Below are 25,353 nucleotides of genomic sequence, written 5' to 3' on the forward strand. Positions count from 1 at the left end.
CCCCGTGATTTTCTTCAGACTCCTGGCTCCACCTAGTGGTTGTGATTGTTCATGATGCCTCCATATTGAGGCTGTCTCTGGTGGCCGAAGTTCTCTCTCTAGTATCAGGGCAAGGGTCCTTAACCTGTTAGAGAAATTGCACTTTTCTATGCATTACCTGGAAGTCAAGAATTTAGGAAGTTAATGAGGACATTATGTGGATAGATGAAGTGCTAGCTTTTTTTTTTTTTTTTTTTTTTAACAATACTAAAGAAAAGTGTAGAACACAGGGTTTTCAATTGTTGCCCATAACTGGACTGGCTATCTTAATACTCCAAGTTTACATCAAGGTAAGATAAACCTTAAGGAAGAACAACAGAGAAATCAGTTTTCTGTCATTTTTGCCTCTGCCTTCCCACAGGAAGCTCTGTCCTGCATCACAGCATCTCTCTTAACTTCTCTGCTGGCATGGGGGGGGGGGGGGGTAGGGGGCAGGGGGCAAGGGTAGCTTAAAGAGATCCTGGAGTATTTACCATCAGGCCTCCACACCTCTTCCCCAGCCAGCCACAGACTTGGGGAAGGAAGGAGCAGCACAGCACTCTATCCCCTTTTCACACGAGCCGAATAAACCCTGAACTTGTAAATGGAAGAAAACAAAACAAAAACAACCAGAGCAGAAATAGGGAATCAGGGCAGGGGGGTGGGGGTTGTTTCTTGAACACGTGTTATGTCTGAAACTAGACACAATATACTGAAGAGCTAACATCCCACATGACATTAGGAATTTTATGTTAGCTTTAAAAAGTTCTCTAGAATTTCCTCATCACTTTTGGTCTATACAAAAAATCCTGGATGTTAAAGTAGTAAGTAGTACATGCTCATTGTAGAAAATAGAGAAAAGTATAAAAATAAACCCCTGCAATTCCCACACCCAGAACTACACTGTAGTTTTTAATCTTCAGAATGCACAAGGCAGACCTCAGGTGCTTTCAGGAATGAGAACGGTGTGGAGACCTTGGTGGTAAAGTCGTCGTTAATCCCGGTTGTCAACGACCGATGTTAAACTGGACCTCCAGGAATTCCTTAGTTCTCTGCCCTGTGCTGTGCGTGCGATCAAGTGTTCATCTGTGCTGCTCAGCACGACAGAACAGTCAGTGTGCAGTCTTTAAAACGCATGGCGTGGGCCCTGGCTGGTTGGCTCAGCGGTAGAGCATCGGCCTGGCGTGCAGAAGTCCCAGGTTCGATTCCCGGCCAGGGCACACAGGAGAAGCGCCCATCTGCTTCTCCACCCCCCCCCCCCCCTTCCTCTCTGTCTCTCTCTTCCCCTCCCGCAGCCAAGGCTCCATTGAAGCAAAGATGGCCCGGGCGCTGGGGATGGCTCCTTGACCTCTGCCCCAGGCGCTAGAGTGGCTCTGGTCGCAACAGAGCGATGCCCCGGAGGGGCAGAGCGTCGCCCCCTGGTGGGCGTGCCAGGTGGATCCTGGTCGGGCGCGTGTGGGAGTCTGTCTGACTGTCTCTCCCCGTTTCCAGCTTCAGAAAAATACAAAAAACAAAACAAAACAAAAAAAAAACGCATGGCCTGGACCACCCTGAGCTAATCGTGGGCTCAAGGCAAACGCACACTGGTGTCTGCTGGACAGCACAGGGATTTAAGTCTGTGCAGCTTCTCAGGGAGCTGTAGAGCTTGGAAACCACTTTTGCACAGAACAGTATTGCCGAAGGAAAGAAAGTGGCACTTCTTGCTGGCAGCCTCCCCTTAGCCGTTATGCTAAGCTTGTGAATTTCACTGGGGCACTCTTGCCAATTTTTAACTATAAAACAGATATTCTTGCAGCTGTACATGACATCTAGAATGAGGGACTTTACTGAGGACACGTTGGACTGGACATCAAAGCTCAGGGTGCCTACAGCCTGGGTGTACTGACAGTGTCAGGCTGTGTTTCCCCACAGGTTGGCTAATGGCGTCATTAGCTCAGGCCTAAATTTCCCATCCAGGTTATCAAGTAGCACCATCCCATTTTAAACTTTCAAAAATTTAGGAACTAAGTTGTTGAAAATATTCTATAATTTTTATGTCTTAAGGGACCTGTATTCTTGCCAGTCCAAATATTGTTAGGGACTTTATTAAAACTCATGTGAATCTCAAGCTAAAAAGAAAGTTTGTTTCATGTTCTGACATGAGGTGGTAGGCATGGAAGTGAGTATTTTAATGAAGGATTAGTCCTGACAGATTAGGTACCTGTCAGCTATACCTTCCTGCCATGTCTGCTGCCGGTCATCCCAGAGCTGCTCTTGTTTTGCTCATGTGAGAGTGGAAGGAGGAAGGGCCAGGCTGAGGCTATCTGTGAACGTGTCAGAGGGAACAGGAGAAGTCTGTCTGAGGAGAGAAGCAGGTGCAAGTCAGTGAAGGGAGCTAGCAGAGAGATTGAGAGATGATGATACTGAATAAGAAGGCGGGCTGGTTACATTGAAGTGGGAAGAGGGGCAGCTGTGGTGGCAGCTTAACAGGCTGGTGACCTCAGGACCTAGTACCTCATTACAAAAGGGTGAAATCCACTGCACATCTAAATTATCCAATAAACTAAATAAAAGACTGATGCTCAGATGAGGGAAAATAGCCCGACTTACTGTTCAAAATGACTGTGAGTTGAGCAGGAAGTTTTTCTGTGTTTAGATGAGGTTCCCATGCATTAGTACAACATAGCTGAAAAGAAATAATGGCAGTTTAATTCAATCAGGAGTAATGACATCTTTGAAAAGAGTAAGAGTAGTAGTTGATTTGAGCACCCCATCCAGAAAGCTGTTAGCACTCCTGCACTTGAAGCAGCTTAGGGGCGATTTATAGCTGACATAACAGACCCAGGTGGCAAGAACTAACAGGAGGCCTTTAGCCACAGGCTCACTACTCTGTGGTTACTTTCTTTCCAGATTTTGCTTTGGTAACTCATTAAGAATAACAATGATTAAACTGTGACAATAAGCAGATTTTAGGCGGGTGCTTAGAAAGTGGTGGTACTTGTGCCCTCTTGCCATTGTCTTGTTGGTCTGTGGTGTGCTTTCTGGTGGTTTGCTGTGTGCACTGCTCTGGGAACACTTTAGCTCAGTGCCCTGGTGTAGGCCGTGTGCTGCATGCCCTAAGGGAGCAGAAGAGACTCCCTCAAACCAGTCCACTTTACAGCCCTGGGGGCAGGGAGAATGGCCTGGTGGTGAAAAAATTGGTAGATTTCAGCTTTCTGTCCTGGACTTCTCTCAGAGCTTGAAGAAGAGAAGATCCTATTTCTCACTATTTGTCAGTAGTATCGCCTTTGTGTGCACAGAAAGGTTGGTTGTTCTTTCATTGCTGCCCTTCTGGAAACACTGCTGAACAAAGAAATGATTAGGTTCCTTTGAGCATGATAAATTTAAACTACCTTTAGCAGCTTTCCTAAAATGTTTATGTTGTTTCAAGAAAAATTATTTTTAGACATATTTCTTGCTGTCTTCTTTTGCACAATCATAGATATCCTGTGGACAATTCAGGATGAAAGCCCTGGGTTGTTATATCTTGATTGCTTGTTCTCGTGTGCCTCTCATTTCTAAATAGCACAGATGCCTCTACCTTCTCTCTTAGAAAAGCCCAGGATGAAAGCTCAGGGTCACTTCAGGGACCGTGGTAGAGCAGAATTATTTAACAGTCACTTACAAACTTTTAATATTTTTCTATAAGTGAGGGTCTTCAAAAAGCAAAGCTTTTGTCTTCTCATTTAGAGCAGGGGTCAGCACACTTTCTTTAGAAAGCAGAGATGGTTAATACTTCACTGCTCAACCCTGTTGTACAGACGCAGTCCAGGCAACAGACAATGCCCGGGCAGGGCTGTGTTTCAGTAACACTTTATTACAAAAGGAGGTGCTCATTCCTGATACCAAGCTTTGTAGAGTGGTAGAGTCAGACAGGTATTCAGATACGTTCTTCAGCATCATCTGTCTCTTGGGGCACCTGATGTTTCTAGACGTTGGCATCTTCACTCACAAATGGGCACGATGTAGTCATGGGCCTCCAGCTCTAAGAATCTTTGTGAGGAGTCAGCAGTTTCTCATGAATCGTGCCCTCAGCCTCATAGCTGCTTAGAAAGCTGGAGTCTTCTATAGACTACAGAATGTGCATTTTGATATTATTTGTCCTTTTTTCCTATAAAAAATTTAAACTCTGGTTCTCAAATGATCAGAATAAAGTTGTAAACTTTTCCTATTATTAGCCAGGATGAGGGTATTTGTTAGGGTTAGAGAAATGTGCCCCGAGCTGAACTCTGCTGTGGTAACATGTTGGTAGAGTTGTGTTCTATTTCCAGTCCTAAGTCAGGGATGTGACGTCTCTTTATCACATTGCTTGAGACAATATTTCTGTCACTTCCAAGAATTTCTCTTTATCAGAGGTGTCTTAGCACAGATCCATTGCTCTTTTTATTTTCTTACCTGGATAGGATAGATAGCTATTAGGATCTCACTATTTTGTGTTTACTTTTTGTTTGTGTAAAGCTTTGCAGTAGCTTTTAAAGTGTAATTTATTTTTATATCAAGTGCACTATTCATTTGATATGTCCACAGTTTTATATGTTAGAGGCACTGCACTGAATTGTGAATTTGTATGTTTAAGTGATAACTATAAATGTGACTGACCACAAATAAAGTTTTTTGTGACACACTTAGGCTTCTATGAGCCATGTCAGCTTCTTGGAAGTGTAACACCTACTATTGGTCATCCCCCCAAGCAGTGCTGTCAGATCAGAGTTGTCCTTAGGGACATGAAGGAGTGAACAGAAGTAGCACCACAGCTTTGCATGTTCTTTTTAGTATGTTTGATATAAATTTGGGAGTAGAGGCATTTGGAAGTTTCTGAACCTCATTGGTCATACACAGCATATCCTGCAAGGAACAGTGGCATTACCAAGAGCAGCCTGATATAGTAGAAGCACAGCTCCATACTTAATATCCCTGAGACAGCATAAATGTTTACCAGATCCGTGCCTCCATCCCTTTGCTGAAGGAATGCATTCAGAGTGCAGTACAGCCTCTGGCAGGCTCAGGGAGGCAGGTGTCCTCGTCTCTTCCCCTCAAGCACCATCCCAGGGAAGACCAGAGCTGCCAGCTGGTTTTCAGGACTGCTGGGCAAACAGACCACACCACAGGATTTTGGCCAGGCTTCTGAGGAAGTCTCATTGTTCCTCTTGCCTCTACTCTCTTCTGCCTGGAAGACAGAAAGCATTGGGCTTGGAAACCAAGGAACTTTTCGTAGGCTCTTTGGAGGTGTGCAGGGAGAGACAGGAACCTGGGCTCAGTCACCTGTGCTGGAAGCTCTCCTGAAAGGGATTATTTTGGTAATAAACAAAGCCTTGAGGCTTCTTGCAGAGGGCCCACATCACCCTTCTCTTCCTCCAGATGTCCCTGTGTGCACTGTGGTGTCAGCCATTTCCACTGTCACCACCCTTTGTGAGATGCTTGGTAACTGTCTTTCCTGATCACAAAGCATGTGGGGCACCCAGCACAAGGCCTGCTATGCAGTCGGTGCTCAAATATTTGCTGAATGAGCCTGACCAGGCAGTGGCGCAGTGGATAGAGCGTTGGACTGGGATGTGGAGGACCCAGGTTCCAGACCCTGAGGTCGCCAGCTTGAGCGTGGGTTCATCTGGTTTGAGCAAAAGCTCACCAGCTTGGACCCAAGGTTGCTGGCTCCAGCAAGGGGTTACTCAGTCTGCTGAAGGCCCGTGGTCAAGGCACATATGAGAAAACAATCAATGAACAACTAAGGTGTCGCAATGCGCAACGAAAAACTAATGAGTGATGCTTCTCATCTCTCCGTTCCTGTCTGTCTGTCCCCGTCTATCCCTCTCTCTGACTCTCTCTCTGTCTCTGTAAAAAAAAAAATTTTTTTTTGCTGAATTGGCTAGGCCACCACTGTGTTCTATGGACCCTGCCAGGTCCTTAATTTTGGCTTCCTATTTTCTCCTTCCCACATGTGTGCGGTCTTACAAAGAGCCAGGAAGCCAGGCTGCCAGTGGGTGGTGAACCAAGAAGTTGTACCAGGTCTGCTTGGCACTAGTGCCTGTAATCATATCCCAAACATCAGGCATTCATGCACACTCATCAAGTGCCCTGGTTTCCCTGGACTGAGGGTTCCTGGGACCTGGGACTTCAGTGCCAATACCAAGACAGTCCCCAACACCCAGCAAACAACTTGTCACTGGATTAACAGACCCTTTTCACAATGTTGCCACATCTTTGTTAGTTACTTAGTATTTATCTTTACATTATCTTTTTATCAACTTGCTTTTACATGGCCTTATCCTAAAATGTAAATCACAGTTGTGGTGAGCTGGTTATAGTTTTGCTAATGTGCAGTAAAACACAGTTGTTAAAATGAAAAATGGTTCGTCTGTAGATCACGTAAAGCCATCCCACACAGCCCGCAGGTGAGCTTGCCCACTTTAGAAGCCCTGTGCAGCCCTGTGCTTCCCTGGACCCTGCCCTGTTCTCCTGCTGCAGAGCTCACCCCATGTTCATTCTAGAGGTGTCAGCGCTCACTACAGCAGGGGTCCCCAAACTTTTTACACAGGGGGCCAGTTCACTGTCCCTCAGACTGTTGGAGGGCTGGACTATAAAAAAAACTATGAACAAATCCCTATGCACACTGCACATATCTTATTTTAAAGTAAAAAGACAAAACGGGAACAAATACAATAAAAAACGAGTAAATTTAAATCAAGAAACTGACCAGTATTTCAATGGGAACTATGGGCCTGCTTTTGGCTAATGAGATGGTCAATGTGCTCCTCTCACTGACCACCAATGAAAGAGGTGCCCCTTCTGGAAGTGCGGCGGGGGCCGGATAAATGGCTTCAGGAGGCTGCATGTGGCCCGCGGGCCGTAGTTTGGGGACCCCTGCACTACAGTGTGTAGGTTACCTCCTGGTCTTGCCCAGATGCCAGTGAGGAACCTGTTGACAAGCCTGTGTGTGTGGGGCCGACAGTTGACACACGGTGCTTCTGGACCACAGCTGACACGCATCACAGGTAGGACATGAACCCAGGCCTACCATGGCCTGTCTGCAGCAGAGCCAGAACAGGGTCCAGCTCCTTAGGAAGGCCAGCTGATTTGGACTAGCCCCAGAGCCCTCTGTCAGCTTCCTTCTAAGGCAGGGTGCTGAGAGCTCTTGTCCTGAGTCCTCTGACCTCTGCCTTGACATTTCCCATCATCCAACAGCTGCCACCCCACCAGTTCCATTCCTGGGGACAGGGTAGAAAGCCCTGCCTCAGCAAAACCCACCCAAAATTTACCTCTGCAGAGCAGCATGAGAGTGAATGCATAGGGATGTGCAGTGTTCTCTGCCTTCTAGATGTGAGAGGGGCTGGGTTTCAGGTGAGCAGGTGGGTGCTAGAGCAAGGAAGTGCCCCCGCACATGTTGTACCCTATGCACCTTCCTCGTATCACCTAGCTCATCCCTGCTCCGGAGAGCTGGGAGATGGACCCAGATCGGACAGTGAGGCCTGGGTTATGATTGGGAGAGGCAACCCATTCGGCACTGTCACGAATACCTCTACATCTGACTGGATGCCTGGAGGTCCGGTGAGCATGCTGACCTGCACAGTCCCCCTTCGCCAGTCACCCTGCTGCTGCTGGGGCAGAAGCCCAGAAGCTGGGGGGGCTCTGCTCGGCCATGGAACTGCCTGGGCCATTATGTCCTCAGTGACCACAGGGGGGCACCGCAGCACTGAAAAGACCTGGCAGGTCTAGCTAGAAAGAACATGCTCTTGTTCCAGAGGCACTCCCAGTTTGCAGGAGAGCAGCCCCTACAGGGTATGAGGCCTGCTGGGAAAGTAAGAGAGAGTATTATGGAATTGGGTATTGGCCCAAATGTGCTGAGGTAGAGTTTATTCACCTTCAGAGAGAGGCTAACCCAACTCTAAGGGGTACCTCCTCAACAAGAAAGGGAAGCTCCCAAGACAGCTTTTTCCCCAGGCCCCCCAACACTGAGGACAGAGCAAGTGAGGTGCCGAGGGAGCCTGGGACTTCCCCCATCTCTCCCCCTGGGAGGGGCAGCTCCACCTCCAGGACTCCAGGGGTGGGGACAAAGCCAGGGCCCAAGAGAAGCAGAGGAGCCCCCAAGACCTTGGTGGTCTGCTGTCTCAGACAGACCTGTTTTTCTTGCTTAGTTCCAGGTTCCCGCAGTCTCAAGAGCGAAGCCCATTATATCTGGACAAGAGGACAGGTGGGTAGAGCTTTGCTTTTCTGACCCTGGGTACAGTCAGGCCTTCAGTTGGGCAGGCAGGGATGGAGTGGCTCTAAGGTTCCAGGTTATGCTCTGCCAGGTGTCACATGTCTCTACCAGCGACCCCAAGTCTCCCTCCACCCATGCTGACAGAGGGAAGCACACTCAATTTGAATCACAGAGCTCTTTTTTTCAAGTGAGTGGAGGGGAGATAGACAGATTCCTGCATGCACCCCCACCGGGATGCAACCCCATCTAGGGCCAAAGCTTGAATCAACTGAGCCATTCTCAGCACCTAGGGCTGACACTTGGACTAACCGAGCCTCTGGCTATGAGAAGGGAAGAGGGAGGGAAGGGGGATGGGGGTGATAGAGAAGCAGATGGTCACTTCTCCTGTGTGCCCTGACTAGGAATCAAACTTGGGACATCCACACACCAGGCTTATGCTTTGTCCACTGAGCCACCCGGCCAGGGCCCACAGAGCTCTTTCAAATCTAGGACTTGGGACCCAGTCACTGCCCAGCAGAGGTCCCAGCATCAGACCATGAGCCCCAAGGCTGGGGCAACCAGTGACTCAGGGTGCAGGGGAGGTTTGGGGTCATTCCCTGAACTGTGTGGAAAAGTCGGGTTCAATAAGCACCATGCAGAAACCGCAGGGACCCTTGGCTGCTGTGTTATTCTGGCGGGCATGTTGCTCTCTGTCACTGGGTCACAGGAGCAAGTGGGTCTCAGAAGGCCGTTCCTGCTCTAACCTAGACACCCAGGGGTAAGAGTGAGTCATAAGCTCACCTTCTGTCCTGTCCTCGGGGAGGGAACTATGGCGGGCCCATGAAGCACAAGGAGTTTTCTTACATCTGGTCACAGATCCAAAGGGGAACTTGGTAGGCTTGAGCTCTGTATATCAGGATGCACAGGAGGCCTGAGGGCAGTCAGTACAGGCTGGCCTGGGATCTCTCAGGTTCCTGGGACCTTCGTCTCATCTGAGGTGGCAGACGGTCCTGCAGAGGGAGGGGGTCCTCCAAGCCTCAAGACAGTAGACTGTGTTTGTCAGTGATACAGAGAGGAGGAACTCTGAGGTCACCTTTCTGAGAGAAAGCTGAGACTGGCCCAGCCTGTGAGTCAGGAATGTCCACAGAGACGTCACATTGGAAACCCAGCTGGGACCAGGTTTGGAGATAAACCATGTGAGTCCCACCAGCCTCATCTCCTACTGTGGGTTGCCGACGCTGCCCCAAATACAGACTGTTGGGTCCCTGTCCCAGAGGACACACAGAGGGTGTGGTTTTGGACAAATTGCTTTTCCAGTGAGGACTGGGACATGTCCATGGATGTTCTCCAACCAGAGAAAGTTTTACAACATCCTGAGCTGGGCATGGCTGGCAGTGACTTCTTGCAGTCACCTGGGACAGGAAGAGCTGGCTGCATTAACTAGTGTTTACAAATACCACAGGAAACCCAAAGTTTGTATATAATCAGCCCTTAACTAGTCAGACTTATTCCCCACATGAGATGCAAATCAGAAAGTCTTTGCCCCTCCTGCTGTGAGGACACTTCCAGGCTATTGTATAAACCCCATAACTGCTCTCCTGCATCTGTTAGAAGTATTTTCCACTTGGATAGCACATTTCAGAATATCTGCATTATAACCAAACATGTGAGATGGGTCCCCCCACCCCCTTGTAATGAAATTCTACTGCAGCAAGTTGGTCCACAGCTTTCCAGAATTAAGAATCCCACTTCACACCTGGGTCATCAAGCCCAGTCCAGGCCCAGAGCAAGGTGTGGCCTTGACCAAATCACAGAGATGGTGGCTTCCTCCCAGGGCCTGGGGGCAGTTGATTGAGGCCCAGCCCTAGGGTTGTGGTATCTGAAGAGGACCCAGGAAGAAAGATGCATCCAGGTACTCTGAAATGAGTGATAGGTAGGTAGACCTTGGAACCAGCTCCAGAGGTGGGAAGATGCTGCACCTTCAGGAAAGCGGCCCTTTCCCCCATTTCAGTCTCAACCATTGGACAAGATTGGGAAGTTAAGTACATACACTTCGGTGGGGGGGGAAGGTGTCTGTTTTAGTTTCTCCAAGAGTGAAGCCATTAGCCTCCACCCCTGCCCTTTGGTCTTACTTCACCCAAAGGACTGACAAAGTATTGTGTATTTCTATTCTAACCTGTCTGGGGGCTACCTAAAGGACTAATGCAAGGTGCTTGTTTTTATTTCACCTAACTCAGAACTTGGGATGACATCAATCAAAAATGCTACAAGCCAAACAATCATCAGATGCCTGGGGCAAAAGTTTCCAGTTGAAACACAACAGACTACCCAAGTCAAAAATTTTCTTTGAGAAATTAGGACGTTTGAAAACAGCTATGTATACTGGTGAATGTAGATAGCCATATACACACCCAGGGAAAGACACATGCTCAGAAAAGATATAAGCTTTCACCTTGGGCTGATCCCTACACTTAGAGCCTATTTTTTACGTGTTGAAGGAACCCACTAGCACAGAGCCATCTAAAAACACTGGGAGTTCTTTTTACTTTCTGTGGGGTTTTTTGTTTATTGTTTTGTTTGCTGTTTGTTTTGTTTTTATTTGGCTTTTGGCATTCAAAAGATTTTCTGTCAAAAAACACTAATTAAATATAAGTGACTCTAGCGTGCGGAGGACCCGGGTTCGATTCCCGGCCAGGGCACACAGGAGAAGCGCCCATTTGCTTCTCCACCCCTCCGCCGCGCTTTCCTCTCTGTCTCTCTCTTCCCCTCCCGCAGCCAAGGCTCCACTGGAGCAAAGATGGCCCGGGCGCTGGAGATGGCTCTGTGGCCTCTGCCTCAGGCGCTAGAGTGGCTCTGGTCGCAACATGGCGACGCCCAGGATGGGCAGAGCATCGCCCCCTGGTGGGCAGAGCGTCACCCCTGGTGGGCGTGCCGGGTGGATCCCGGTCGGGCGCATGCGGGAGTCTGTCTGACTGTCTCTCCCCGTTTCCAGCTTCAGAAAAATGAATATATATATATATATATATATATATGTGACTACACCCAACAAGAAATACAGTCTTTGCAGTAATAGTTTTAAAAAGTTACTAAACAAATAGTTATAGCTTTCAACAACTAAAAAACCAGCAAACCCTGGGGAGAGGGAGAATTTTATTTCCACAGTTACTACATTATAATATTCAAATATCCAGTTTTCAACAAAGAATCACAAGACATACAAAGAAACAGGAAAGTATAGCCTATTTGGAGAAACAAGATACATAAACAGAAACTATGAGAAACCCTGGATATCAGAATAGTAGACAAAGGTATAAAACCATTATCTTAAATATGCTCAAAGAGCTAAAATAAAACATGGACAAAGAAAGAAATGAAGCCAGGAAAATAATGCATAAAGAAAGTAGAACTATCAATACAGAAATAGAAATTATATTTTAAAATACCAAACAATCTGGAGCTGAAAATGCAATAACTGAAATAAATTCACTAGAGTGGTTCAACACAAATTTAAGCAGGTACAAGAAGAAATCTATGAACTTTAAATGGACAACTGATCCTGAGTTTGAGTAATAAAAAAAAAAAGAAAAGTGAACAAATTTTAAGGGAGCTGTGGGACACTATCAACCAGACCAACATATGCATAAGATTTCCATAAGAAGAAAAGAAAGGGGCAGAAAGAATATTTGAAGAAATAATGGATGAAAATGCCCTAACTTTGATGAAATCTTAAATCTACAAATTCAAAAAGCTCAACAAACTCTTAGTAGGATGAATTTAAAGAGACCCACACCAAGACACATTATAATCAAATGAATGTAGCAATAGAGGCAATTTATCATGCAAAAGAGATATCAGTAAGAGTAACAGGTAATATTTCATCATAAACCATGGAAGCCAGAAGATAAAAGTATTACGTATTTAATGTGCTGAAAGAAGAACTGTTAACCAAGAACTCTATATATAGCAAAACAGCCCTTCAAAAATGAGGAAGAGCCTGACCTGTGGTGGCGCAGTGAATAAAGCTTCGACCTGGAAATTCTGAGGTCGCCGGTTCGAAACCCTGGGCTTGCCTGGTCAAAGCACATATGGGAGTTGATGCTTCCAACTCCTCCCCCCTTCTCTCTCTCTCTCCTCTCTCTCCCTCTTTGTCTCTCTCTCTCCCTCTCTCTCCTCTCTAAAAATGAATAAATAAAATTTAAAAAAATGTTTTAAAATGAAATAAAATAAAAACGGAAGGTGAGGGAGTTCATTACCACTAGACTTTCCCTACAATAAATGTTAAAGGTGGTCTTCAGGTAAAAAACGAAAAGATGCTAGCCTGACTGGTGGTGGTGCAGTGGATAGAGTGTCAACCAGGGATGATGAGGACCCAGACTTGAAACCCTGAGGTCACTGGCTTGAGTGCAGGCTCACCAGCTTGATCACAGGGTCACCAGCTTGAGTGCGGGATCATAGACATGATTCCATGATCACTGGGTTGCACCCAAAGGTTGCTGGCTTCAGCAAAGAGTCACTGGCTCAGCTGGAGTCCCCAATCAAAGCATGTATGAAAAGCAATCAGTGAACAACCAAAGTGCCACAACTATGAGTTGATGCTTCTCATCTCTCACCCTTCCTCTCTCTTTCTCTCTCTGCTCACCCCCCCCCCCCCCACAAATAGATGCTAGACAGTAACCCAAAGCCCTTTGAAAAAAAAATAAAAGCCTCAGGTAAAGATAAATTCATGGGCAAATATAAAAGCAAGTATTTATAATTTTGGTTTGTAATGTAATTTTTTATTTTTTACAGGATTTAAAAGACAGACACATAAAAAATGGTTATAAATAAATATAAACCCATATTATTGGGCACCCATGGTATACACGTATAATTTGTGGCAATAACAACATAAAAGAGGGGCTGAATGGTGCTATAAAAGAGCAGAGGTTTTATATGCCTGGCCGCTGGCCCATCCTCTCCTGTTCCTGACTTTTCCTCAAGGCCCCGTGGCCTTACGATCCTCCATTGCCTGTCAGGATGGGCTCATGGCAGGTGCACGCCCTCACTGTGCAGCCTCCTTCTGCCAGTGATCCAGTCTGCAGCCCGCCCACAACCTCCTGGCCAAGCGGAATGACAACAGTCTCTAGGAAGGTTTTTCCTCCTTGAGAAAGAGACACAGGTGGACTGCTGCTCCTCTCCACTGGCCATCACCCCTGCATGTGACACCTGCAGCTGTGTCTGGGGACCCTGGGGGAAGATATCACCAGCAGTTGAGGAAGAGAATGGTACAGCGAACCAAAGGAGGTCTGCCTTCTTTGGTGAATTGTTGATTAGGGACCCTGTTCAATGATCATTCTGCCTCTGGATTTCTTGTGACGTAACATTGTTTAAGTCGCTATTAATTATCGCCAAGGCATCCTGACTGATCTTTCCTCTTCCTCTTCATGGCCCTGCACCCTCCATATCTTCACCAGGCTAGGCCTGCTCAGGCTTGAGCAAGCTCTCCCTTTCCTCCTGGGGTAGCTCTCCGAGGCCCTGCTGGGTTTCAGGGTGTGTCTTCCTGCTCCCCGGCACCTGTGATACTGTATCTGTGTCACCCTCAGGCCTGGGTGCCCTGTTGATGACTGAGAATTTTTCAAGGGCAGTGGCCATGTCTCATTTGTGGTGAGCCTACTTGTATAATAGAAACACTCACTTCACTGCTTTGTCTTTCTTTTCTCTGAGTCTCCTTTACCACACACACAGAATACTTCACCTCTGACACTTCTGGTCACCAAAAGTGTGGAGATTTCTCCCCACACTGAGCAATTCTCTGCGACACCAGTTGATTGTCTATATTTCAACTCATTTCTGACACTATCTACCAAAGAGCATTGAATCCCACAGGGCAGAGGCTGAGTCCCACGAAACCGCCTCCCCCACACCTAAGGTGCCACCTTCAAGTCCATGTCATTGGCCACGCTTCTGGTCAGTCAGAGATAGATGGAAGGTTCCAACAACCCCTCTCTTGGGTTCAATTAATTTACTAGAACGGCTCACAGAACTCTGGGAAACACACTTCCTAGTCTGTTAAAGGATGTGATAAAGGGCCCAGATGAGCAGCCAAATAAAGAGATGGACAGGGCAAGGTCAGGGAGGGTCCTGAGTGCAGGACTTCTGTCCCCATGGGTTATCCCCCTCCTGGTGTGTGGATGTGTTCACCAGCCTGGAAGCCCTCTGAACCCCATGCCATTGGGATTTCATGGAGGCTTCCTCATGTAGGCATGACCCATTGTTAACTCCATTTCCAGCCCCTCTCCTCTCTGGAGGATGAGGAAGGGGCTGAAATTTCCAAGCTTCTAATCAGGACTGTCTGCCTGATGACCAGCCCCCATTCAGGATCCCACCCAGAGTTGCTTCATTAGAACAAGAGACATGCTCTTATCACTCAAGAATCGACAATGGATCCAGGAGCCCCGTGCCAGAAACTTGGAGCAGAGGCCAATGTGTATGTTTTCTCACATCTGGTACCACCAGTGCACTCGTTACACAGTAGGTTCTCAGGAAATGTGAACTAAATGTTAGGCTTGGTCCCTGCCTCTGAGTCTTCTGTGCTTTGTGTGAGCTGTGGAGTGACCTGTGTGTCCCCCCCCCCCCCAGTTATGAATTTGAAGTCCTACCTTCCAATGTGGTGGTAATTAGAAATGGGGCCTTGGGAAGGTAGGTAATTAGTTTTAAATGAGGTCATAAAGGTGGAGCCCCCATAGTAAGATTAGTGCCCGTGTGGAAAATGATGTCACAGAGCCTGCTTCCTCCCGCACTCTGCCTGTGAGGACACAGAGCGGCCATCTGCGAGCCAGGGAGAGGGCTCTCACTGGAACCTGAGCATACTGGCACCTGATCTCTGCCTTCCAGCTGCCAGACTGTGAGAGAAATGTGTTTTTTCCACTTGACCCTGTGGTGTGGGGGCATGTGATCTTCTGAGGAAGGGGCCTGCACCTTCTTCTTTTCTGGGCCTTGCCTTTCCCTGGACCCAGGATGGGCCCAGGCCAAGGGTGGAGCACTGAGTAGCCTGCATGGCCTATTCTGAAAGGCTTGCTTCTTTCCTACTAAGGCTCCTCAAGCAGTCCGTGGATCGGGGGTAGGGGGGCTCAGGGTCATTCCAGGCAAGGCCCTGACTCCAGCTCATGACTTTTGCCTGAAGCCTCTTGGATGGAAGATGACCACCAGAGATAATCCTAGGTTGGACGTTCCAACCCTTTTGGGCCACAGCCTTGACCTGGCAGCTCTTGGGAGGGTGCTCAATGTGTTTAGACCCCTGTGAGAGCAGTCACCTGTGGGTGGGTTAGAGTCCAGCCCGGTCCTTAGGGTAAGCCAGACTAGGCTCAGCTATCCTGTCCAAGGGGACAAGAACCAGTCAGTGGCCAAGAACAGAGCGAGAGACCAAGCACAGCTGGAATGGAGAAGGGCAAGCCAGACCTGGAGTGGAGAAAGGGCCTTACACAACATGCAAATAGTGTTCAACAAAAAGAACAGCAGGAACCCCTCAACCAGGGAGTCCTATCACTAACCTTGCTGGATAGTTGGGAGGTCAGAGTTGGGGGTACAGGTCAAGGTATCAGCACTGCCTTGAGGCCATCACCATAAAGAGGAGGGGGCCCAGACTTCATGCTCACTGGTAGGCTGGCTACTCATTGGAGAGGAACTGGCTTCCTGGAAAGGTCTCACTCAGACTGGTGGCTGAGTCCTGAAACTTCCCACACTACTTGCTGCCCTTGATTAAAGCCTGGAAAAGCCAGGTCAAAATGCTTGTGTGGCTGAAGGGGAGGAGCTTCAGCCATGTATGACCTGCAGGCGTCCCCAAACTATGGCCCGGCCCGGGGCGCAATTTGGCCCCCTAAGGCCATTTATCCAGCTCCGGCCGCACTTCCAGAAGGGGCAACTCTCTCATTGGTGGTCAGTGAGAGGAGCACTGTATGTGGGAGCCCTCCAGTGGTCTGAGGGACAGTGAACTGGCCCCCTGTGTAAAAAGTTTGGGGACCCCTGCGAGTCTAGAGAATGGCTTAGACTGAGGTGAGGCCTAGAGTATGGAGGAATGGGAGGAGGGCTGGTGACACTAGGGGGTAGAGGGGGCTTGGTCCTTGCCCAGGGCTGTGAGGACACCAGCAGGGGTTTAGGGTAGGGCAAGAGATGTGATGGGCCATGTGATCCCAGATTCTGCACAAGAGTGTTATTGATGTCTCAGGAGGAAGCAGGAGGCCCCGAGTGTCCCACTGTGGCTGCGGCCTGGGTGCAGGGTGAGGATGGTGACAAGGGGAGGAGCAGAGGCAAAGGCCTGGGAGGGGAGCCAGAGAGCTCTGAGCTGCTGCTATGCAGAGGTTTCAAAACCACTTCCTCTTCCCTGTGCTTTTGTGAAGCTATTTAACAAACAGGACATCCTGCAAACACAGAGGGTGGACTATCAGCTCTGGAGGGAGTGACTGTCCCTCATTTCCTCTTGGTAGTCAGGATCAACCACCCAGCCAGCACCAGCACCAGCACCTGCACCCGCACCCTTTGAAGGACTATCTAGGGAAAATACTGTTGCCGCCACAAACAGAGGGAGGCTTATGCCCAGAACCAGGAGACCTCTAGGTCCATTTAGTTTTGGGTGAAATTAAATGACACCAGCAGGATCAGCAAAGGGCACAGGGCTCCCACTGGGTTAAATAACCCATCCAACCAAGGTGCTGGTGGAGGGCAATGGGAATGTCTTCTTCGGGGGAGAGAAGATCTCTTGCAGAAAGGATGGTGATCTATTAAGTCTCTTCCCTGCTATGCCATATGTATCTTAATCCACTCAATTTTAATTTTCTTTCACAAAGTATAATATAGGGCAGAAGTGCCCAAAGTTTTTGGTCACAGGACCTCATTAACACTTTAAAATTGTTGAGGACATCACCTGGCCTGTGGTGGCACAGTGTATAAAGCATTGACTTGGAATGCTGAGGTTACCTGTTCAAAATCCTGGACTTGCCTGGTCAAAGCACACATGACAAGCAATCAATGAATTACTAGGGTGAAACAACTATAGGTCGATGCTTCTTGCTCCTCCCCTTCTCTCTCTGTAAAATCAAATAAAATCTAAAAAAAATTGTTGAGGACCTCAATGAGCTTTTATGTGAGTTATAGCAACATTTACCATGGTAGAAATTAAAGGCAATAACTTAAAAAAAAAAATTAGTGAGTAGAGGAGTGGCATTGGTTTGCACATTTGCAAAGCTTTGATGTCTGGCATTAAGAGACGGCTGTTGCAATCTCTATGTGCTTGTGCATTCAATCTGTTGCAGTCTGTTGTCTTGGTTAAAGAATACCAAGAGAGTCGGCTTCCCAACAAGTGTAGTTGGGGGAGAGGACTGTGGGCCCAGGGGTCTTTGGGCTGTACTTCAGAGGCATGTTGTGGTAGTTAGCTTTAATCCATACATTCCAGATTGTATGGGGAGAACCATGATAAAACTAGAGGCAGAGATACCTCCAAAAGTCCCAAGTTGAGTTGGATGAAGTAGTTGATGAAGCAGCTTGGGTGGTCTCCCTTTTTCCTCCTGGAAGGGCCGGGCCACGGTTCTGTTGCAAGGCCAGTTGTAGCATGCTAGACGGGAGAGGATTTTTTTTTTTATTTATTCATTTTAGAAAGGAGAGAGAGAGAGGAGAGAGACAGAGAGAGAAGGGAGGGAGGAGCAGGAAGCATCAACTCCCATATGTGCCTTGACCAGGCAAGCCCAGGGTTTCGAACCGGCGACCTCAGCATTTCCAGGTCGACGCTTTATCCACTACGCCACCACAGGTCAGGCTAGACGGGAGAGGATTTTTGATGTGTAGCATGGGAAGGATGCATGTCAGATAGCCAAGGGATTTGGTGTAGTGCGCTTGTCATTATCTTTGGTTACCCAGCATCTAGACACCCTTTCTTTCTGGGTAAATCCTCTACTGAGTGTTCTGGCTCTCTCAGAGCTAAATAAGGCAGTCATCTCACATTCCAGAAGCTGCAGAAAAAAATGCATTCCTGAGGCTTCCCAATCATATCCTCTTTCCTGGTACTTTCATTTTGGGCTCATGGCAGAGACAGCTGAGGAATAATGCTGGGTGTGACCCTGGTGGCACTTACTATTTAGGTGGCAGTGTCATGTGGCAGTGGTGCCACCAGTCGTCCCCGGGTTTCCAGCTTGCCTGATTTTCTGGCTGCACAACTTCTCTTGATGCCTGTGCTTGCTGAACTAGATCGCAGCCTTCCTTTCAAGCCGTGAGCACCTGTTTCTTTCTGACAGTTGACTGAGTCGGGTATACCATATGCCATCCAGAACCCTGGGGAGGGCTGGCTAGGAAGGCCTGCCTCTCCCTCATCTAGCGTGCTGCCCAGGCCTGTCTAGACTGCTTCTTCCTCATTTTCCATGGCCTCCTGCTCAGCTGGTCTCTCTGTGCCCAGTCTTGACCTTTTCAAGGCATCCTGCAAGTCCCCCAGAGGAGCCCTGGGTACAAGACTTCCATGAAGCTCTCCTGTGTGGTGCCTCCCACGCCTTTTCAGTCTACAAAGGGGTCCCATGCACGGTCTTCCTCATCTCATAGCAAACCTATCCCCTGCTCCCTCCCCAGATTCCCTTCTAATGGTTATTAAAATATTAAATAACTTCCAAAAATTATTTTGTAAAACATAGAGGGGAAATCATTCATGACTGAGCCATTTTGTGATTCCTTTCCTATCTTTAAAATTATCTTACAACATCTGTGCAGACTACAGTACTATTCCTTGGGTGTGTACTGGCCCACCCCACTAAGGTAAGATGGGTCTGTGCTTTGTCCAACACAGCCAGTACACTTGACACCCGTCACATGTGAGCAGGGGCTATATTTGCACTTGCAGGGTTTGGCTTAGCCTTTGTACTTCTGCTGAGAAAGAATATGTCCCAGGGAATGCTACTCCTTCACCTGGGACCCAGAATAGAGTAAGAGATGCCTTGTGGAGATGTAGATCAGACCCACAGCCTGTAGTGTGACCACTGCAGCCAACTTGTAGACCTGAGAGCAAGAGTTTGTAATGGTGGGCTGTCGGGAGCCGATCAACAACTGCTGGCTGGAAAGGTCACAGCAGAAGAAGATCAAAAACTGCTGATTGAGCCTGACCTGTGGTGGCACAGTGGATAAAGCATCAACCTGGAAATGCTGAGGTCGCTGGTTCGAAACCCTGGGCTTGCCTGGTCAAGGCACATATGGGAGTTGATGCTTCCAGCTCCTCCCCCCTTCTCTCTCTCTCTGTCTCTCTATCCTCTCTCTTCCTCTCTAAAAATGAATAAATAAAATAAAATTAAAAAAAAAAAACAACTGCTGATTGACAAAGTCACAGCAGAGAAGACCAATGGCTGCGGGGTGACAAAGTCACTGCAGTGAAGACCAACAGCTGCGGGTTGACAAAGTCACCGCAAAGGAAAGGCACAACGATACTCCCCGCTTTGACTTTTTGAATTAATCTGGCCTTATATCCCCCCTTTTCAGGGTGTGTGCTATTATTTGTGGCACAGGGATAATAGTACCGTGCTTTCCCTGTAGATTTGTAGTAATTTCTTTGAAAATGAGACAGAAGGTGTAAGTTCCACAGAAAAGCCTATAAGCCCCTTGAACTGGGCTCATAAACATAAGAGGCTGGCTATGATATCCCTCATAAAGGGTTAAGTTTGTAGGAGAATTTCTTCTTATTAATCATGTTAGAAAGAATAAAGTTAGAACTTAACTAGTGTATGAATATAGTAAATGAATAAAGTTTAACTAGACATTAGAATCTTAGGTAAAGTGTAGTGGAGTGGCCTGTTGCGTGGCCTTGGATAGGAGTGCAGCCGGCAAGTAAAGAATGTTTTGTTAAAAGACTTGTTTTGTCACTGAAGGCAGTTGCTGGGCTTTTCTCAGTAAAACATTCTCATGAGATTTTTGTATTTTCCAAGGATAAGGAGAGGAATGTAGTGGGATTCATAGCAGCAATAGCAACTAATATTATGTTGCTGCTAGCTATCTTGCAGATGCACTCTATGTATCTTTGGGTGAAAGTTACTCTTGATACTATGTCAGTTTCTTAAATAGCAAGCCTTTGTAGTCTCGTGGGAAAAGAATTAGGACACTGCATGAACTCAAGGCTATTTGCCTGAGCAAGCGGTGGTCCTTTTGCTAGCCCTTGATGATTTCGTCTGCTATCTCTTTCTGCGCCCTCGACTCACAACAGTAATATAGAGTTATTAATTAGTACTAATCTTTTAGAATTTTGTACCAATATTGTTATTACTATTCAAGTTATTGTATAACTGTACTTTGTATAACTTACCACCTGATTTGTAGTTTAAAGATATGAATTAACTGTTATCTGGAAATATGTAACCACAGTGAAACTAAAACAATGATGTATTCAAAATACCATGTGATTGTAACTTAGTGTGTGTGTATAAAAAGGAAGCTAGACCAGCATTTAGCGGAGATGCCTGGCAGTAAAAGCTAACCAGAGAATAAAGAATTCGGCTCTCTCACTCGATTTTCGATTTTCGCCGACGCCGTCTCTTCCTGTGGGACCCCTGGATCCCCCCCGGGGCTGGACCCCGGCAGTGGGCCACTGAGATTTTTTGAGGTTATTTTGTAGCAAAGTGTAATATGCCATCATACAGGAGAAACTACAATTACAGAACTTGACAAATGCTAAACACTGTGAACAATCAGAAGTGCAAGGCAATTATGTATATCCCCAGGCACAGCCGGAAGTTATTCAGTTACAGACTAGACTTTCTACAAACCGTCACTCCCACTGTTGTTACTTAATGGTCTCGAGCAGGAAAAAGTTCTGACGGGATGACCTATCTGGGTGAGAAGGCCTGTAATCACATTCCACAACAAGCCCACCAACACTAGGCACCTTGGGGTAGAGGAGGTATGGCAGGTCAGATTAAGAGAGTTTGTTCCAGGTCCCAATAAGCCCCTAGTCTGACACTGTGGCCAGGAGGAACTGGTAATCCCCACTGCTGCCCCCAAGTCTGTCCTTCAATTCCTCCAGCAACCTGCTCCTCTACTCCCAAACTTTACTGAAGAGTAAGTCCGTATCTGACATACTATTTGGGGCTGGGGTGGGGGGACATCAGGGGACACTGGGCTTCTGAAAACAAAGATGTGCCTGAAGTTCCAGGTGAATGTCACCCCGAGGCCAGCAGCATCCTTCCGTGCAGTTTGCACACCCTGCTCCTGGCTCATTACCTCCCACACGTAGGCTGCTGTGATGAGCCCTATCTTCTTAGTACTTTTAATCATACACTTTGTGCATGTGGGCAGCCACATTTCAATTGTTCTTCAGGGTATCCATACTTCCTAGCACCATGTCTGGCTCAGAGTAGGTAGGTCATCAATAAATATTTGAGAAAACGAATAGATTCTTGCTTATGAAATGTTATATCCACCACTGTTCAGGCCTGCTTCCTAAATTCTGACAGCTGATGGAAACTGGCAGCGAGTGCATGCATGTGACCATGGCTCAGTCTTAGCCAAGCTGCAGCCCCCTCGGTTTGCAGGTACCGGATCCCCAGGGTTGGATTTTGTTGCTAGCATGCCCCCCTCACCAGGTAACTTATTTCCATAATTCATAGGGAGCCCAATTCAGATAATTTATTTTTTTTTTTTACAGAGCCAGAGAGTCAAAGAGAGGGATAAACAGGGACAGACAGACAGGAATGGAGAGGGATGAGAAGCATCAATCATCAGTTTTTCATTGCCACACCTTAGCTGCTCACTGCTTGCTTTCTCATATGTGCCTTGACCGTGGGGCTACAGCAGCCGAGTAACCCCTTGCTCAAGCCAAGCGACCTTGGGTCCAAGCTGGTGAGCTTTGCTCAAACCAGATGAGCCCGCACTCAAGCTGGCAACCTCAGGGCCTCGAACCTAGGTCCTCCGCATCCCAGTCTGACGCTCTATCCACTATGCCACCACCTGGTCAGGCCAATTCAGATCATTTTTACTAAGTTGCTAATAAAAATGAATTCCCTCCAGTCTTTTCCCCAGTAATAACATCAATACTCCTTTATATTTAGCCTCCTTTTGAAAGTATTTACTTGTTCTTAGAACATTACTCTCTCAGGATCTGGATTTTGCCCTTCTGATTCCCTGGTATATCACCACTACCTACAGAAACATTATAATCATTAAAAAACAAAAATAAAACAAAACAAAAAACAACCACCCTGAACTATTATTTCCCTGTTGCTCACAGATCAAAAAATTTGGACCTTAACATACCTCACTCTGGTGTCCATTTTGGTTAAGGCCACTGACTCAAGCTTTCCAAATGACAAGTAATACTTTATATTATGACCAACTAATACTGTTAATAGTCTTAGAAATGGACAGACCACTTGTTGTGTGGGAAAACATAAGGTGCTGTCACTTTATGACCTGGCACCACACTGGAGCATGTCACCTTTTCCCCAAGAAGGGTGGCAGACTGAGTCATCTAACATCTGAGCAGTAAAATCCTTGGGCTTGTCAATCCCTAATTTCATGCCTAGTACAGTACTTTGATAGATCCTAGACTAGGTCCATATTTAAGCAATCTTTAAGAACATCTGCAATAGACATATATTTTCACATATAACCTTAAAAAAATACTTTAATACATTGTACTGCATAGAACTAGAATTCAATATATTACATTGCTAGAATATTCATATAAATATCATATATGCATGGATACACTGCATTAGAAAAGTTCATCTGTCAGGCTATCAAAGACCAGTATCAGGAAGGTCCAAAGAAAAGCTATTTTAACAGTAGGAATACTAAAAATAACAACTACGAGGTTAATAAGTAATGGCAGAGAGAATTCTTTACATTTGCTATCAATTACGTCACAACAGGCACAACCTGAAATACAATTTTAGGCTAGCAGTGTATAAAAATATTTTTTATAACAATACTTTTGATAGGTATGGTACCACCTAAAAAAAATCCCAACAAACAAACCAAAACCCTCACTGAATAGTTATTTCATCTGAGGACCTACTAAAACAGTTCAACTTACTGCTCCCAGCTAGCTCTTTAAGTACCAACCTGGAAAGCCAGTTCTCTCACATGTCATACACCACACACGCAACCATATTCAAATGACCCCTAAATCTACGGTGCACACCGATGAGTCACTGATAGGTATCAATCTCTCAACACATGAGATAACGGTGTTTGGAGTCTGTTTTCAGTTCTAGGGTGGGGATGGACAAAAAAGCAAAAATTAAGGTGGATTTTGGGTGTGTGTATATGTTTACTATTTATGAGTACTCCCCAGGACGAGTTTAATCTGGCATATCAATGTTTAACTTGGGAGGTGGGGGAACATACTTCCCAGGGCTCTGTGTGACAACTACCCTGGCCTTCTTTCCAAACACCGGAGCAATTTTAGGAGCATCCGGAACTGATGTTTCTTCAGCATCTTCGCTGTCTTCATGATGTAGGTCATATGAAATGTTCCCGTATTCTCTTAAAAATGGGAAAATTTCAAGCAGAAATTGACAGAAATCTCTGCGAATACCAAACCACCAATGGTTGCCCCCTTTTCGCCTAAATGTGGTGGCCATTAAAGTTATTAATGAAACCCAGAGGGGGACAAATATGGAGATGTAAGAGAACATATTGTGGCCATCCAACCTGTGAACCAGGAGAACTTCAAAGGTGAGCAGGGGCACGACAATCGTTATCCAGATGATTGCCATGGTCACGTGTGTTCTTCGCTGTTCGGCAATCATATCCAGGGACCGCAGGGACAGGAGGGACCAGACGATGTAATAGAGGACGACCAGGCAGAGGAACGACATGAGGATCCAGAGGGGCACGAAGACCACCAGCCACGGCCAGTGGATAATCCTGTCCAGCCTTAGGGCAATGAAGATGAACTGCAGGATGTTGACAGAGCACAGGATCTCCAGCTCAAGTGATCTATCATGCCGAAAGCCCCACACGCAGGCAGCCACGGACACGGGGGATACGAAGAAGAGTGGCATGAAGACCAGCAGCCAGAAGTGGGCCCCCCTCTCCACCCTATCGCAGACCAGGACTTCGAACATGAGCAGCAGCAGGTGGATGCCTACGGCGATCAACATGGCTTTGAACTCCACGCAGGTCTCTCCCTCCATGCGGTAGCGCGGGTTTCGGGCCCAAACGCCTGCACCCACCAAGGCGCCCACGATGACAAGGAGCTTCCACAGCCATATTGGGGAGAAGACGGCCCAGCAGCTCCACTGAATGATGCCGTCCAGGCGGAGGGGCAGCAGCACAGAGAAGAGCAGCAGGCAGGCATAGATGAGGAACTTACTCGGGTTGAAGTCCTGGAATAGACCCCTGGGGTTCATGGCTAAGCCGCTGCTTGCCCACCGGGGCCTGCTGCTCAGCCCCGCGCGGCAGGCGCTGAGTCTCCCACACTTCCCTGGCGCACCGCCTTCCCCGGCCAGCCAGTGTCGCCTCCAGGTGCACACCGGCTCCCGCTAGCCAGGCAGAGGCTACCACCCTCTGAACCAAGAAGATGGAGCACGTGCGCGCGCGGTCACATGGGCCGGAAACGTGGTGGATCGTGGCGCGCACGCCCTCGGGATGCCCGGGACCCGCGGGCTTGCGGTGGCGCGGAGTCTGCACAGGGCGCTGCTTCCGCCCGCTGTTGCCCGCCTTCACTCCATACCTACTCTAAAGGCAGTCACTGCGTGTGGCGCCGGCAGGGAAAGAGCCACCCCACTCGGGGCCTGGAACGCGGCTGACTCCCTAGCCGGCCCGTTGGGAACCTGCGGACCACGACCTCGGGCGAGCGCTTCCTGGCAGAGCCGGGCGCAGGGAGGCGGGAGTGAGCTCACATCCTCCCGGCCATCCCTGGGGCGGGGCTTGGGCGGGCGGGGGCGTGGCCAAGGCGTACCGGAAGCCAGTGGGGGCGCGGCCCAGGGCGTCCTCCCGCCCACCCATTGGTTCGGCCACCCGCGCCGCTAGTGCAGGGGGAGCAGAGGGGCGACGCCGTAGGCATCGGTCGGAGTAGAGTGGGAGTCTGTGAGCGAGGGAGTGGGTGGGGTGACTGGGAATGTGTAGGGCTCAGTGTCTGTGAAGGTGCGCGCGAGTGAGACGGGCGGTTTGTCCCTGGGCGGAGGAGGGAGGCCCATGTGTGG

The 25,353-nt window shown here is 47.8% G+C and overlaps 1 protein-coding gene across 5 annotated transcripts; it reads right to left on the reverse strand.

The window, feature by feature from the left end:
- Positions 1-47: 47 nt before the first annotated feature.
- Positions 48-25,048, reverse strand: TMEM185B (transmembrane protein 185B). Of its 5 annotated transcripts, none has more exons than XM_066233184.1 (3): positions 23,858-25,048; positions 2,608-2,683; positions 48-157 (listed from the first exon to the last, which is right to left on the reverse strand). In XM_066233184.1, the coding sequence occupies exons 1-2, from the start codon at positions 24,556-24,558 to the stop codon at positions 2,650-2,652; spliced, it is 735 nt and encodes a 244-aa protein (XP_066089281.1). In that variant the 5' UTR covers positions 24,559-25,048; the 3' UTR covers positions 48-157; positions 2,608-2,649. The 5 variants fall into 5 exon arrangements, with proteins under 5 accessions (XP_066089281.1, XP_066089278.1, XP_066089280.1 ...); XM_066233181.1 differs by lacking the exon at positions 48-157 and adding an exon at positions 4,973-5,203 and having other exon boundaries at positions 493-2,683; XM_066233183.1 differs by lacking the exon at positions 48-157 and having other exon boundaries at positions 493-2,683.
- Positions 25,049-25,353: the final 305 nt, after the last annotated feature.

Source organism: Saccopteryx bilineata, chromosome 5 (genome assembly GCF_036850765.1).
Source record: "Saccopteryx bilineata isolate mSacBil1 chromosome 5, mSacBil1_pri_phased_curated, whole genome shotgun sequence".
NCBI lineage: Eukaryota > Metazoa > Chordata > Mammalia > Chiroptera > Emballonuridae > Saccopteryx > Saccopteryx bilineata.